We start from the raw sequence: 14326 nt of genomic DNA, 5'->3' as shown, positions 1-14326 counted from the left end.
AAGCACAGACTTAAATTACAGTATGAATAATTGTGTTGGTAGAGCATGATAAGCCTGCATTTAGAAAAAAAATCCCAACACAGTCCCTTTATTTTAATATGCAGAGTACAGTAAAACCTTGGATTGCGAGCATAATTCGTTCCGAAAACGTGTTTGTAATCCAAAGCAGTCGTATATCAGTTGTGATCACGTGACGCTCGGCAGACAAAGCGTATACGTACTACTCGTATTGCAAGACCTCGCTCGTTAATCAAATTAATATTTATTCAAATGTTTTGCTCGTCTTGCAAAACACTCGCAGACCAAGTTACTCGCAATCCAAGGTTTTACTGTATATGAATATCTATCTCTGAATATTAATGAGTGAGATTTGTAAGCTTTTACAGCATGGCATCACTTAGGTGTCGTTTCACCCTACAACCCAATATTGGAAAATAAAACATTCTTAGAAGATGTCCTTTCGCATCCAAATAAATTATTTGATTGCAGACAGCAAGGAAAAAAATGTATTCAGAGCAAAGGTGGATAATCGGGCAGCCGTCTGCTACAAACAGAGGGTCTCTCTACATGGCAACAAAATTATTTCTAGAATATTATGGTTGCGGTCAGGGAAGTGAAGGGTTCACAGTACAACTCCCGCTTCATGGCGCAGGTGATCCAGTCGATCGAGGAGGGCTACCGATTGCCGTCACCCATGGACTGCCCGCCGGCGCTGCACCAGCTCATGCTCGACTGCTGGCAGAAGGAGCGCACGGAGAGGCCCAACTCTGGCCAGATCCTCGTCTACCTGGACAAGCTCCTGCAGAACCCCGCCAGCCTCAATGTCCCCTCGCACAGCAATGCACAGTGAGTGTGCGCGTGTGTATTTGTCTGTCATCGTCATCACCACCGTCGGCCGTGATTAATCTGCTCTCGAATGAAGACCTCCCCAAGCCATTGCTATCTCTCACAATCCCTGCAATGCAACACCCCACCCAGCACCTGCCCTTGAGCTGATTTCATCGCTCCATCTCCATGATGAATGTCATCGAGGGTGCATTCTCTCTCTTGGCTGCCACTATCATTATATCAAACCACCTGGCATCATCCACTCTGATGACACGTCCTGCCCAAGCCCACTACTTGTTGCAACGTAAATGTACTTCTGGCTGTAAAGCCTGAAATTTGCTCCGTTTGCCGGGACTGCTTGCCCGAGTCATTCCTGACTTTTTTTTCAGCTACAGAGTAGTCTACGTGTTAAGCTGAAATATTGTACGGGGTGAATTATTGTATAGTTTTGATTTAAAGCTTTCGTGACTGCAGTAATTCATATTCTTAGTTTTTTCGGTAAAGTCACGTTGAAGAGAAACAATAAAATAACAAAATATATATAAAACAATAAAAAATTCTCACGACGTTTCGACCATAACTCAAACGGTCATCATCAGGTGTGTCGGTTTGCATAAATTTATTTTGAAAACGGCATATTTATTTATATATATAAAAATAACGTTTGCGTCACGCGCAACGATGGCAGTTTGCCAGGACTAGTCCATCTATTTTTTGAAAAGAGGAGGGGGGAGACGAAATTTGTTTTTATGTAAGCTGTCTGAAAGGCACTGTAAGCGTGAACAATCAATCAAGAACTGAAATGATTTATCAAATCTTTCCAATGATTGCTAAGATAGAATCCATCTTCTCGGTTGAAATTGTCTCTGTGTTTGTATATGTGGATAGCCTCATGAACGAATCTCTCATGGAAGCCAGATGGCTTACAAAGAACCTCCGTCTTGGAAAAGTCAATGGCATGTGAGCCTACTGAATTAGAACAATGATCTGCTACGGCCGAGGTGTTGGTCCTACCGTGTTTAAGGTCTGCTTTATGTTCACGAATGCGGTCCGAGATATGGCGTTTGGTTTCTCCAATGTAACTACTACCACAGAGGCAACTTAGTTTGTAGACACCAGGGTATTGTATGTCCGGAATCACATCTTTTACAGACGGAACCAGATCACGGATTTTATGTAATGTGTTGAAACGGACCTGGATCTTGTGTTTATTCAAGATTTTGGAGATCTTTTTTGTGATCCCAGCAATGTAGGGTAAAGTGATGGTTTTGAAAGGCTCCTCAAGAGGGTTCTTCTTCATGGTTTGAGTGATAGCTTTGCGGATTGTATAGTCGGAGTAACCATTAGCCCTAAGAGCTTGGTGTACGTGCTTGAGTTCACTGCTTATGTGTTCCTGGTCGGATATGCATTGGGCTCTATGATACAGAGTCTTGATGAGAGAATTCTTCTGTGATGGATGGTGGTGGGAATCCGGTTTCAGATAAGCATCCGTATGGGTAGCTTTCCTGTAGACAGAGTGGCTCATTGAACCATCAGGTCTCTTTTTAATTAGGACATCCAAAAAAGGTATCTTGCCATCTATTTCGACTTCCATGGTAAATCTGATGGCTGGGTGTATGGAATTGATGTGGTCGAAGAATTTGTCTAGAGCAGGCCGGCCATGTGGCCAGATGACAAAAGTGTCATCCACGTACCTCTTCCATAAGGTTGGGCGCAGAGTGGCAGTCTGGATGGCGTCAGTCTCAAATTTCTCCATGAGAATGTTAGCTATAACTGGAGAAAGGGGGGAGCCCATTGGGGTGCCCTCAGTTTGTTTGTAGAAAGTTCCATTCCAAGTGAAGTATGTATTGGTTAAACAGTGTCTCACCAGGGGGGGTACCTCAGTGTTTAGTCCTTGATGAACCAAGTCTTCAATGATTGCAATGGTGTCAGGTACAGGAACCTTGGTGAATAAGGAAACTACATCAAAACTGACAAGCAGGTCGTCTGGGGACAGGGAAATACCCTTGATTGTTGATACCAGGTGAGTAGAATTTTGTACCGCAGAGGTGGTCTTTCCAGTGAAAGGACGCAGGATTTCAGACAAAAAACGAGCTAGTTTGTAGGTGGGGGAGCTGATAGTAGAGACTATGGGACGAAGAGGTGTATCAACTTTATGTATTTTTGGTAAGCCGTATAATCTTGGTGGCCTGGCAGCAGAAGGTTTCAACGAAAACTGTTTAGATTGATCAATTAATGTGGTTGAATCAGAAATTATTTTGTTGGTTTGTGTGACGAGGCTGTTGGTGGGATCTCTTTTTATTTTTGTATAACTACCATCGTCGAGTAATTCTTTAATTTTGTTGTTGTATTCTATTTTATCCATGATAACAGTAGCATTGCCCTTGTCAGCTGAGAGAACTACAATATCATTCCTCTTTTTTAATTTATATAATTCAAAACGCTCATCTTTGCTGAGGTTGCTAGCTGGCATCTTAGCGTTTTTGAGGGTTGCAGCGATTTCAGATCTTGCTACGTCTGCAGCGATGTGACCCAGGCCCCTGAGAGCAACGTCTACTTGGGCAATTATATCATTAACTGGTATGTGTTTAGGTGTGACTGCAAAGTTTAGACCTTTAGCTAAAACGGATTTCAGACCATCGGAAATAGAACTGTTACTGCGATTAATTACGACTTTATTAACGTCTAACTTTTTGGTGTGTGGGTCCGGTCTTTTGTTTAAGAGGAGGTTAAATTTGGAAATCAGGTTTTCCTTACATTTGGTCGACATCGTAGCAGCTGAAGAGGCAGTCATATTGTCTACATGTTCCCAATCCGATGTGGACATTATTGCCGTCAATGATAAGTGTGATTTGTAGAGTGTCTTGTCTAACTGATCTAGTTCTGTGCGTATAAGTCTGATTTTTTCTGAGATAAGAGCTAAGCTAGTTTTGAAAAGAATTCGTTTCGCATTAGAAGAAGTTACAGTAGCAGAGGTGAGTGTAAATGCGATTGGTATTACCCCAGAGTCGCGGCATCTCTTCAGGAAGGTGAGAGACTCGATCAGCTGAGCTTTCTTATCCCGGAGTTTGTTGAAAGATCTTAAAGTTATGTGAAAACCCTCCCCGTAGAGGCGATTAAATTTTGATTTAAAGCTTTCGTGACTGCAGTAATTCATATTCTTAGTTTTTTCGGTAAAGTCACGTTGAAGAGAAACAATAAAATAACAAAATATATATAAAACAATAAAAAAAAAAAATTCTCACGACGTTTCGACCATAACTCAAACGGTCATCATCAGGTGTGTCGGTTTGCATAAATTTATTTTGAAAACGGCATATTTATTTATATATATAAAAATAACGTTTGCGTCACGCGCAACGATGGCAGTTTGCCAGGACTAGTCCATCTATTTTTTGAAAAGAGGAGGGGGGAGACGAAATTTGTTTTTATGTAAGCTGTCTGAAAGGCACTGTAAGCGTGAACAATCAATCAAGAACTGAAATGATTTATCAAATCTTTCCAATGATTGCTAAGATAGAATCCATCTTCTCGGTTGAAATTGTCTCTGTGTTTGTATATGTGGATAGCCTCATGAACGAATCTCTCATGGAAGCCAGATGGCTTACAAAGAACCTCCGTCTTGGAAAAGTCAATGGCATGTGAGCCTACTGAATTAGAACAATGATCTGCTACGGCCGAGGTGTTGGTCCTACCGTGTTTAAGGTCTGCTTTATGTTCACGAATGCGGTCCGAGATATGGCGTTTGGTTTCTCCAATGTAACTACTACCACAGAGGCAACTTAGTTTGTAGACACCAGGGTATTGTATGTCCGGAATCACATCTTTTACAGACGGAACCAGATCACGGATTTTATGTAATGTGTTGAAACGGACCTGGATCTTGTGTTTATTCAAGATTTTGGAGATCTTTTTTGTGATCCCAGCAATGTAGGGTAAAGTGATGGTTTTGAAAGGCTCCTCAAGAGGGTTCTTCTTCATGGTTTGAGTGATAGCTTTGCGGATTGTATAGTCGGAGTAACCATTAGCCCTAAGAGCTTGGTGTACGTGCTTGAGTTCACTGCTTATGTGTTCCTGGTCGGATATGCATTGGGCTCTATGATACAGAGTCTTGATGAGAGAATTCTTCTGTGATGGATGGTGGTGGGAATCCGGTTTCAGATAAGCATCCGTATGGGTAGCTTTCCTGTAGACAGAGTGGCTCATTGAACCATCAGGTCTCTTTTTAATTAGGACATCCAAAAAAGGTATCTTGCCATCTATTTCGACTTCCATGGTAAATCTGATGGCTGGGTGTATGGAATTGATGTGGTCGAAGAATTTGTCTAGAGCAGGCCGGCCATGTGGCCAGATGACAAAAGTGTCATCCACGTACCTCTTCCATAAGGTTGGGCGCAGAGTGGCAGTCTGGATGGCGTCAGTCTCAAATTTCTCCATGAAAATGTTAGCTATAACTGGAGAAAGGGGGGAGCCCATTGGGGTGCCCTCAGTTTGTTTGTAGAAAGTTCCATTCCAAGTGAAGTATGTATTGGTTAAACAGTGTCTCACCAGGGGGGGTACCTCAGTGTTTAGTCCTTGATGAACCAAGTCTTCAATGATTGCAATGGTGTCAGGTACAGGAACCTTGGTGAATAAGGAAACTACATCAAAACTGACAAGCAGGTCGTCTGGGGACAGGGAAATACCCTTGATTGTTGATACCAGGTGAGTAGAATTTTGTACCGCAGAGGTGGTCTTTCCAGTGAAAGGACGCAGGATTTCAGACAAAAAACGAGCTAGTTTGTAGGTGGGGGAGCTGATAGTAGAGACTATGGGACGAAGAGGTGTATCAACTTTATGTATTTTTGGTAAGCCGTATAATCTTGGTGGCCTGGCAGCAGAAGGTTTCAACGAAAACTGTTTAGATTGATCAATTAATGTGGTTGAATCAGAAATTATTTTGTTGGTTTGTGTGACGAGGCTGTTGGTGGGATCTCTTTTTATTTTTGTATAACTACCATCGTCGAGTAATTCTTTAATTTTGTTGTTGTATTCTATTTTATCCATGATAACAGTAGCATTGCCCTTGTCAGCTGAGAGAACTACAATATCATTCCTCTTTTTTAATTTATATAATTCAAAACGCTCATCTTTGCTGAGGTTGCTAGCTGGCATCTTAGCGTTTTTGAGGGTTGCAGCGATTTCAGATCTTGCTACGTCTGCAGCGATGTGACCCAGGCCCCTGAGAGCAACGTCTACTTGGGCAATTATATCATTAACTGGTATGTGTTTAGGTGTGACTGCAAAGTTTAGACCTTTAGCTAAAACGGATTTCAGACCATCGGAAATAGAACTGTTACTGCGATTAATTACGACTTTATTAACGTCTAACTTTTTGGTGTGTGGGTCCGGTCTTTTGTTTAAGAGGAGGTTAAATTTGGAAATCAGGTTTTCCTTACATTTGGTCGACATCGTAGCAGCTGAAGAGGCAGTCATATTGTCTACATGTTCCCAATCCGATGTGGACATTATTGCCGTCAATGATAAGTGTGATTTGTAGAGTGTCTTGTCTAACTGATCTAGTTCTGTGCGTATAAGTCTGATTTTTTCTGAGATAAGAGCTAAGCTAGTTTTGAAAAGAATTCGTTTCGCATTAGAAGAAGTTACAGTAGCAGAGGTGAGTGTAAATGCGATTGGTATTACCCCAGAGTCGCGGCATCTCTTCAGGAAGGTGAGAGACTCGATCAGCTGAGCTTTCTTATCCCGGAGTTTGTTGAAAGATCTTAAAGTTATGTGAAAACCCTCCCCGTAGAGGCGATTAAATTTTGATTTAAAGCTTTCGTGACTGCAGTAATTCATATTCTTAGTTTTTTCGGTAAAGTCACGTTGAAGAGAAACAATAAAATAACAAAATATATATAAAACAATAAAAAAATTCTCACGACGTTTCGACCATAACTCAAACGGTCATCATCAGGTGTGTCGGTTTGCATAAATTTATTTTGAAAACGGCATATTTATTTATATATATAAAAATAACGTTTGCGTCACGCGCAACGATGGCAGTTTGCCAGGACTAGTCCATCTATTTTTTGAAAAGAGGAGGGGGGAGACGAAATTTGTTTTTATGTAAGCTGTCTGAAAGGCACTGTAAGCGTGAACAATCAATCAAGAACTGAAATGATTTATCAAATCTTTCCAATGATTGCTAAGATAGAATCCATCTTCTCGGTTGAAATTGTCTCTGTGTTTGTATATGTGGATAGCCTCATGAACGAATCTCTCATGGAAGCCAGATGGCTTACAAAGAACCTCCGTCTTGGAAAAGTCAATGGCATGTGAGCCTACTGAATTAGAACAATGATCTGCTACGGCCGAGGTGTTGGTCCTACCGTGTTTAAGGTCTGCTTTATGTTCACGAATGCGGTCCGAGATATGGCGTTTGGTTTCTCCAATGTAACTACTACCACAGAGGCAACTTAGTTTGTAGACACCAGGGTATTGTATGTCCGGAATCACATCTTTTACAGACGGAACCAGATCACGGATTTTATGTAATGTGTTGAAACGGACCTGGATCTTGTGTTTATTCAAGATTTTGGAGATCTTTTTTGTGATCCCAGCAATGTAGGGTAAAGTGATGGTTTTGAAAGGCTCCTCAAGAGGGTTCTTCTTCATGGTTTGAGTGATAGCTTTGCGGATTGTATAGTCGGAGTAACCATTAGCCCTAAGAGCTTGGTGTACGTGCTTGAGTTCACTGCTTATGTGTTCCTGGTCGGATATGCATTGGGCTCTATGATACAGAGTCTTGATGAGAGAATTCTTCTGTGATGGATGGTGGTGGGAATCCGGTTTCAGATAAGCATCCGTATGGGTAGCTTTCCTGTAGACAGAGTGGCTCATTGAACCATCAGGTCTCTTTTTAATTAGGACATCCAAAAAAGGTATCTTGCCATCTATTTCGACTTCCATGGTAAATCTGATGGCTGGGTGTATGGAATTGATGTGGTCGAAGAATTTGTCTAGAGCAGGCCGGCCATGTGGCCAGATGACAAAAGTGTCATCCACTTACCTCTTCCATAAGGTTGGGCGCAGAGTGGCAGTCTGGATGGCGTCAGTCTCAAATTTCTCCATGAAAATGTTAGCTATAACTGGAGAAAGGGGGGAGCCCATTGGGGTGCCCTCAGTTTGTTTGTAGAAAGTTCCATTCCAAGTGAAGTATGTATTGGTTAAACAGTGTCTCACCAGGGGGGGTACCTCAGTGTTTAGTCCTTGATGAACCAAGTCTTCAATGATTGCAATGGTGTCAGGTACAGGAACCTTGGTGAATAAGGAAACTACATCAAAACTGACAAGCAGGTCGTCTGGGGACAGGGAAATACCCTTGATTGTTGATACCAGGTGAGTAGAATTTTGTACCGCAGAGGTGGTCTTTCCAGTGAAAGGACGCAGGATTTCAGACAAAAAACGAGCTAGTTTGTAGGTGGGGGAGCTGATAGTAGAGACTATGGGACGAAGAGGTGTATCAACTTTATGTATTTTTGGTAAGCCGTATAATCTTGGTGGCCTGGCAGCAGAAGGTTTCAACGAAAACTGTTTAGATTGATCAATTAATGTGGTTGAATCAGAAATTATTTTGTTGGTTTGTGTGACGAGGCTGTTGGTGGGATCTCTTTTTATTTTTGTATAACTACCATCGTCGAGTAATTCTTTAATTTTGTTGTTGTATTCTATTTTATCCATGATAACAGTAGCATTGCCCTTGTCAGCTGAGAGAACTACAATATCATTCCTCTTTTTTAATTTATATAATTCAAAACGCTCATCTTTGCTGAGGTTGCTAGCTGGCATCTTAGCGTTTTTGAGGGTTGCAGCGATTTCAGATCTTGCTACGTCTGCAGCGATGTGACCCAGGCCCCTGAGAGCAACGTCTACTTGGGCAATTATATCATTAACTGGTATGTGTTTAGGTGTGACTGCAAAGTTTAGACCTTTAGCTAAAACGGATTTCAGACCATCGGAAATAGAACTGTTACTGCGATTAATTACGACTTTATTAACGTCTAACTTTTTGGTGTGTGGGTCCGGTCTTTTGTTTAAGAGGAGGTTAAATTTGGAAATCAGGTTTTCCTTACATTTGGTCGACATCGTAGCAGCTGAAGAGGCAGTCATATTGTCTACATGTTCCCAATCCGATGTGGACATTATTGCCGTCAATGATAAGTGTGATTTGTAGAGTGTCTTGTCTAACTGATCTAGTTCTGTGCGTATAAGTCTGATTTTTTCTGAGATAAGAGCTAAGCTAGTTTTGAAAAGAATTCGTTTCGCATTAGAAGAAGTTACAGTAGCAGAGGTGAGTGTAAATGCGATTGGTATTACCCCAGAGTCGCGGCATCTCTTCAGGAAGGTGAGAGACTCGATCAGCTGAGCTTTCTTATCCCGGAGTTTGTTGAAAGATCTTAAAGTTATGTTAGACGTTAATAAAGTCGTAATTAATCGCAGTAACAGTTCTATTTCCGATGGTCTGAAATCCGTTTTAGCTAAAGGTCTAAACTTTGCAGTCACACCTAAACACATACCAGTTAATGATATAATTGCCCAAGTAGACGTTGCTCTCAGGGGCCTGGGTCACATCGCTGCAGACGTAGCAAGATCTGAAATCGCTGCAACCCTCAAAAACGCTAAGATGCCAGCTAGCAACCTCAGCAAAGATGAGCGTTTTGAATTATATAAATTAAAAAAGAGGAATGATATTGTAGTTCTCTCAGCTGACAAGGGCAATGCTACTGTTATCATGGATAAAATAGAATACAACAACAAAATTAAAGAATTACTCGACGATGGTAGTTATACAAAAATAAAAAGAGATCCCACCAACAGCCTCGTCACACAAACCAACAAAATAATTTCTGATTCAACCACATTAATTGATCAATCTAAACAGTTTTCGTTGAAACCTTCTGCTGCCAGGCCACCAAGATTATACGGCTTACCAAAAATACATAAAGTTGATACACCTCTTCGTCCCATAGTCTCTACTATCAGCTCCCCCACCTACAAACTAGCTCGTTTTTTGTCTGAAATCCTGCGTCCTTTCACTGGAAAGACCACCTCTGCGGTACAAAATTCTACTCACCTGGTATCAACAATCAAGGGTATTTCCCTGTCCCCAGACGACCTGCTTGTCAGTTTTGATGTAGTTTCCTTATTCACCAAGGTTCCTGTACCTGACACCATTGCAATCATTGAAGACTTGGTTCATCAAGGACTAAACACTGAGGTACCCCCCCTGGTGAGACACTGTTTAACCAATACATACTTCACTTGGAATGGAACTTTCTACAAACAAACTGAGGGCACCCCAATGGGCTCCCCCCTTTCTCCAGTTATAGCTAACATTTTCATGGAGAAATTTGAGACTGACGCCATCCAGACTGCCACTCTGCGCCCAACCTTATGGAAGAGGTACGTGGATGACACTTTTGTCATCTGGCCACATGGCCGGCCTGCTCTAGACAAATTCTTCGACCACATCAATTCCATACACCCAGCCATCAGATTTACCATGGAAGTCGAAATAGATGGCAAGATACCTTTTTTGGATGTCCTAATTAAAAAGAGACCTGATGGTTCAATGAGCCACTCTGTCTACAGGAAAGCTACCCATACGGATGCTTATCTGAAACCGGATTCCCACCACCATCCATCACAGAAGAATTCTCTCATCAAGACTCTGTATCATAGAGCCCAATGCATATCCGACCAGGAACACATAAGCAGTGAACTCAAGCACGTACACCAAGCTCTTAGGGCTAATGGTTACTCCGACTATACAATCCGCAAAGCTATCACTCAAACCATGAAGAAGAACCCTCTTGAGGAGCCTTTCAAAACCATCACTTTACCCTACATTGCTGGGATCACAAAAAAGATCTCCAAAATCTTGAATAAACACAAGATCCAGGTCCGTTTCAACACATTACATAAAATCCGTGATCTGGTTCCGTCTGTAAAAGATGTGATTCCGGACATACAATACCCTGGTGTCTACAAACTAAGTTGCCTCTGTGGTAGTAGTTACATTGGAGAAACCAAACGCCATATCTCGGACCGCATTCGTGAACATAAAGCAGACCTTAAACACGGTAGGACCAACACCTCGGCCGTAGCAGATCATTGTTCTAATTCAGTAGGCTCACATGCCATTGACTTTTCCAAGACGGAGGTTCTTTGTAAGCCATCTGGCTTCCATGAGAGATTCGTTCATGAGGCTATCCACATATACAAACACAGAGACAATTTCAACCGAGAAGATGGATTCTATCTTAGCAATCATTGGAAAGATTTGATAAATCATTTCAGTTCTTGATTGATTGTTCACGCTTACAGTGCCTTTCAGACAGCTTACATAAAAACAAATTTCGTCTCCCCCCTCCTCTTTTCAAAAAATAGATGGACTAGTCCTGGCAAACTGCCATCGTTGCGCGTGACGCAAACGTTATTTTTATATAAATAAATATGCCGTTTTCAAAATAAATTTATGCAAACCGACACACCTGATGATGACCGTTTGAGTTATGGTCGAAACGTCGTGAGAATTTTTTATTGTTTTATATATATTTTGTTATTTTATTGTTTCTCTTCAACGTGACTTTACCGAAAAAACTAAGAATATGAATTACTGCAGTCACGAAAGCTTTAAATCAAAATTTAATCGCCTCTACGGGGAGGGTTTTCACATAACTTTAAGATCTTTCAACAAACTCCGGGATAAGAAAGCTCAGCTGATCGAGTCTCTCACCTTCCTGAAGAGATGCCGCGACTCTGGGGTAATACCAATCGCATTTACACTCACCTCTGCTACTGTAACTTCTTCTAATGCGAAACGAATTCTTTTCAAAACTAGCTTAGCTCTTATCTCAGAAAAAATCAGACTTATACGCACAGAACTAGATCAGTTAGACAAGACACTCTACAAATCACACTTATCATTGACGGCAATAATGTCCACATCGGATTGGGAACATGTAGACAATATGACTGCCTCTTCAGCTGCTACGATGTCGACCAAATGTAAGGAAAACCTGATTTCCAAATTTAACCTCCTCTTAAACAAAAGACCGGACCCACACACCAAAAAGTTAGACGTTAATAAAGTCGTAATTAATCGCAGTAACAGTTCTATTTCCGATGGTCTGAAATCCGTTTTAGCTAAAGGTCTAAACTTTGCAGTCACACCTAAACACATACCAGTTAATGATATAATTGCCCAAGTAGACGTTGCTCTCAGGGGCCTGGGTCACATCGCTGCAGACGTAGCAAGATCTGAAATCGCTGCAACCCTCAAAAACGCTAAGATGCCAGCTAGCAACCTCAGCAAAGATGAGCGTTTTGAATTATATAAATTAAAAAAGAGGAATGATATTGTAGTTCTCTCAGCTGACAAGGGCAATGCTACTGTTATCATGGATAAAATAGAATACAACAACAAAATTAAAGAATTACTCGACGATGGTAGTTATACAAAAATAAAAAGAGATCCCACCAACAGCCTCGTCACACAAACCAACAAAATAATTTCTGATTCAACCACATTAATTGATCAATCTAAACAGTTTTCGTTGAAACCTTCTGCTGCCAGGCCACCAAGATTATACGGCTTACCAAAAATACATAAAGTTGATACACCTCTTCGTCCCATAGTCTCTACTATCAGCTCCCCCACCTACAAACTAGCTCGTTTTTTGTCTGAAATCCTGCGTCCTTTCACTGGAAAGACCACCTCTGCGGTACAAAATTCTACTCACCTGGTATCAACAATCAAGGGTATTTCCCTGTCCCCAGACGACCTGCTTGTCAGTTTTGATGTAGTTTCCTTATTCACCAAGGTTCCTGTACCTGACACCATTGCAATCATTGAAGACTTGGTTCATCAAGGACTAAACACTGAGGTACCCCCCCTGGTGAGACACTGTTTAACCAATACATACTTCACTTGGAATGGAACTTTCTACAAACAAACTGAGGGCACCCCAATGGGCTCCCCCCTTTCTCCAGTTATAGCTAACATTTTCATGGAGAAATTTGAGACTGACGCCATCCAGACTGCCACTCTGCGCCCAACCTTATGGAAGAGGTACGTGGATGACACTTTTGTCATCTGGCCACATGGCCGGCCTGCTCTAGACAAATTCTTCGACCACATCAATTCCATACACCCAGCCATCAGATTTACCATGGAAGTCGAAATAGATGGCAAGATACCTTTTTTGGATGTCCTAATTAAAAAGAGACCTGATGGTTCAATGAGCCACTCTGTCTACAGGAAAGCTACCCATACGGATGCTTATCTGAAACCGGATTCCCACCACCATCCATCACAGAAGAATTCTCTCATCAAGACTCTGTATCATAGAGCCCAATGCATATCCGACCAGGAACACATAAGCAGTGAACTCAAGCACGTACACCAAGCTCTTAGGGCTAATGGTTACTCCGACTATACAATCCGCAAAGCTATCACTCAAACCATGAAGAAGAACCCTCTTGAGGAGCCTTTCAAAACCATCACTTTACCCTACATTGCTGGGATCACAAAAAAGATCTCCAAAATCTTGAATAAACACAAGATCCAGGTCCGTTTCAACACATTACATAAAATCCGTGATCTGGTTCCGTCTGTAAAAGATGTGATTCCGGACATACAATACCCTGGTGTCTACAAACTAAGTTGCCTCTGTGGTAGTAGTTACATTGGAGAAACCAAACGCCATATCTCGGACCGCATTCGTGAACATAAAGCAGACCTTAAACACGGTAGGACCAACACCTCGGCCGTAGCAGATCATTGTTCTAATTCAGTAGGCTCACATGCCATTGACTTTTCCAAGACGGAGGTTCTTTGTAAGCCATCTGGCTTCCATGAGAGATTCGTTCATGAGGCTATCCACATATACAAACACAGAGACAATTTCAACCGAGAAGATGGATTCTATCTTAGCAATCATTGGAAAGATTTGATAAATCATTTCAGTTCTTGATTGATTGTTCACGCTTACAGTGCCTTTCAGACAGCTTACATAAAAACAAATTTCGTCTCCCCCCTCCTCTTTTCAAAAAATAGATGGACTAGTCCTGGCAAACTGCCATCGTTGCGCGTGACGCAAACGTTATTTTTATATATATAAATAAATATGCCGTTTTCAAAATAAATTTATGCAAACCGACACACCTGATGATGACCGTTTGAGTTATGGTCGAAACGTCGTGAGAATTTTTTATTGTTTTATATATATTTTGTTATTTTATTGTTTCTCTTCAACGTGACTTTACCGAAAAAACTAAGAATATGAATTACTGCAGTCACGAAAGCTTTAAATCAAAATTTAATCGCCTCTACGGGGAGGGTTTTCACATAACTTTAAGATCTTTCAACAAACTCCGGGATAAGAAAGCTCAGCTGATCGAGTCTCTCACCTTCCTGAAGAGATGCCGCGACTCTGGGGTAATACCAATCGCA

General features: G+C 41.5%; 1 protein-coding gene across 1 annotated transcript in view; it reads left to right on the top strand.

Moving 5' to 3' along the window:
• LOC116942355 (ephrin type-A receptor 4-like) overlaps positions 1 to 14326 on the top strand; it is an 82564-nt gene that overhangs the window by 55558 nt on the left and 12680 nt on the right. The window contains exon 15 of the mRNA XM_032954147.2: positions 653 to 846. Within this exon, the coding sequence (XP_032810038.2) occupies positions 653 to 846 (194 nt within the window). The remainder of the gene's footprint in view (positions 1 to 652; positions 847 to 14326) is intronic.

Source organism: Petromyzon marinus, chromosome 14, assembly GCF_048934315.1.
Source record: "Petromyzon marinus isolate PM22_M1 ecotype Great Lakes invasive population chromosome 14, UKy_Petmar_22M1.pri1.0, whole genome shotgun sequence".
In the NCBI taxonomy this organism is placed as follows: domain Eukaryota; kingdom Metazoa; phylum Chordata; class Hyperoartia; order Petromyzontiformes; family Petromyzontidae; genus Petromyzon; species Petromyzon marinus.
This window is presented reverse-complemented; position numbering and strand designations above follow the sequence as displayed.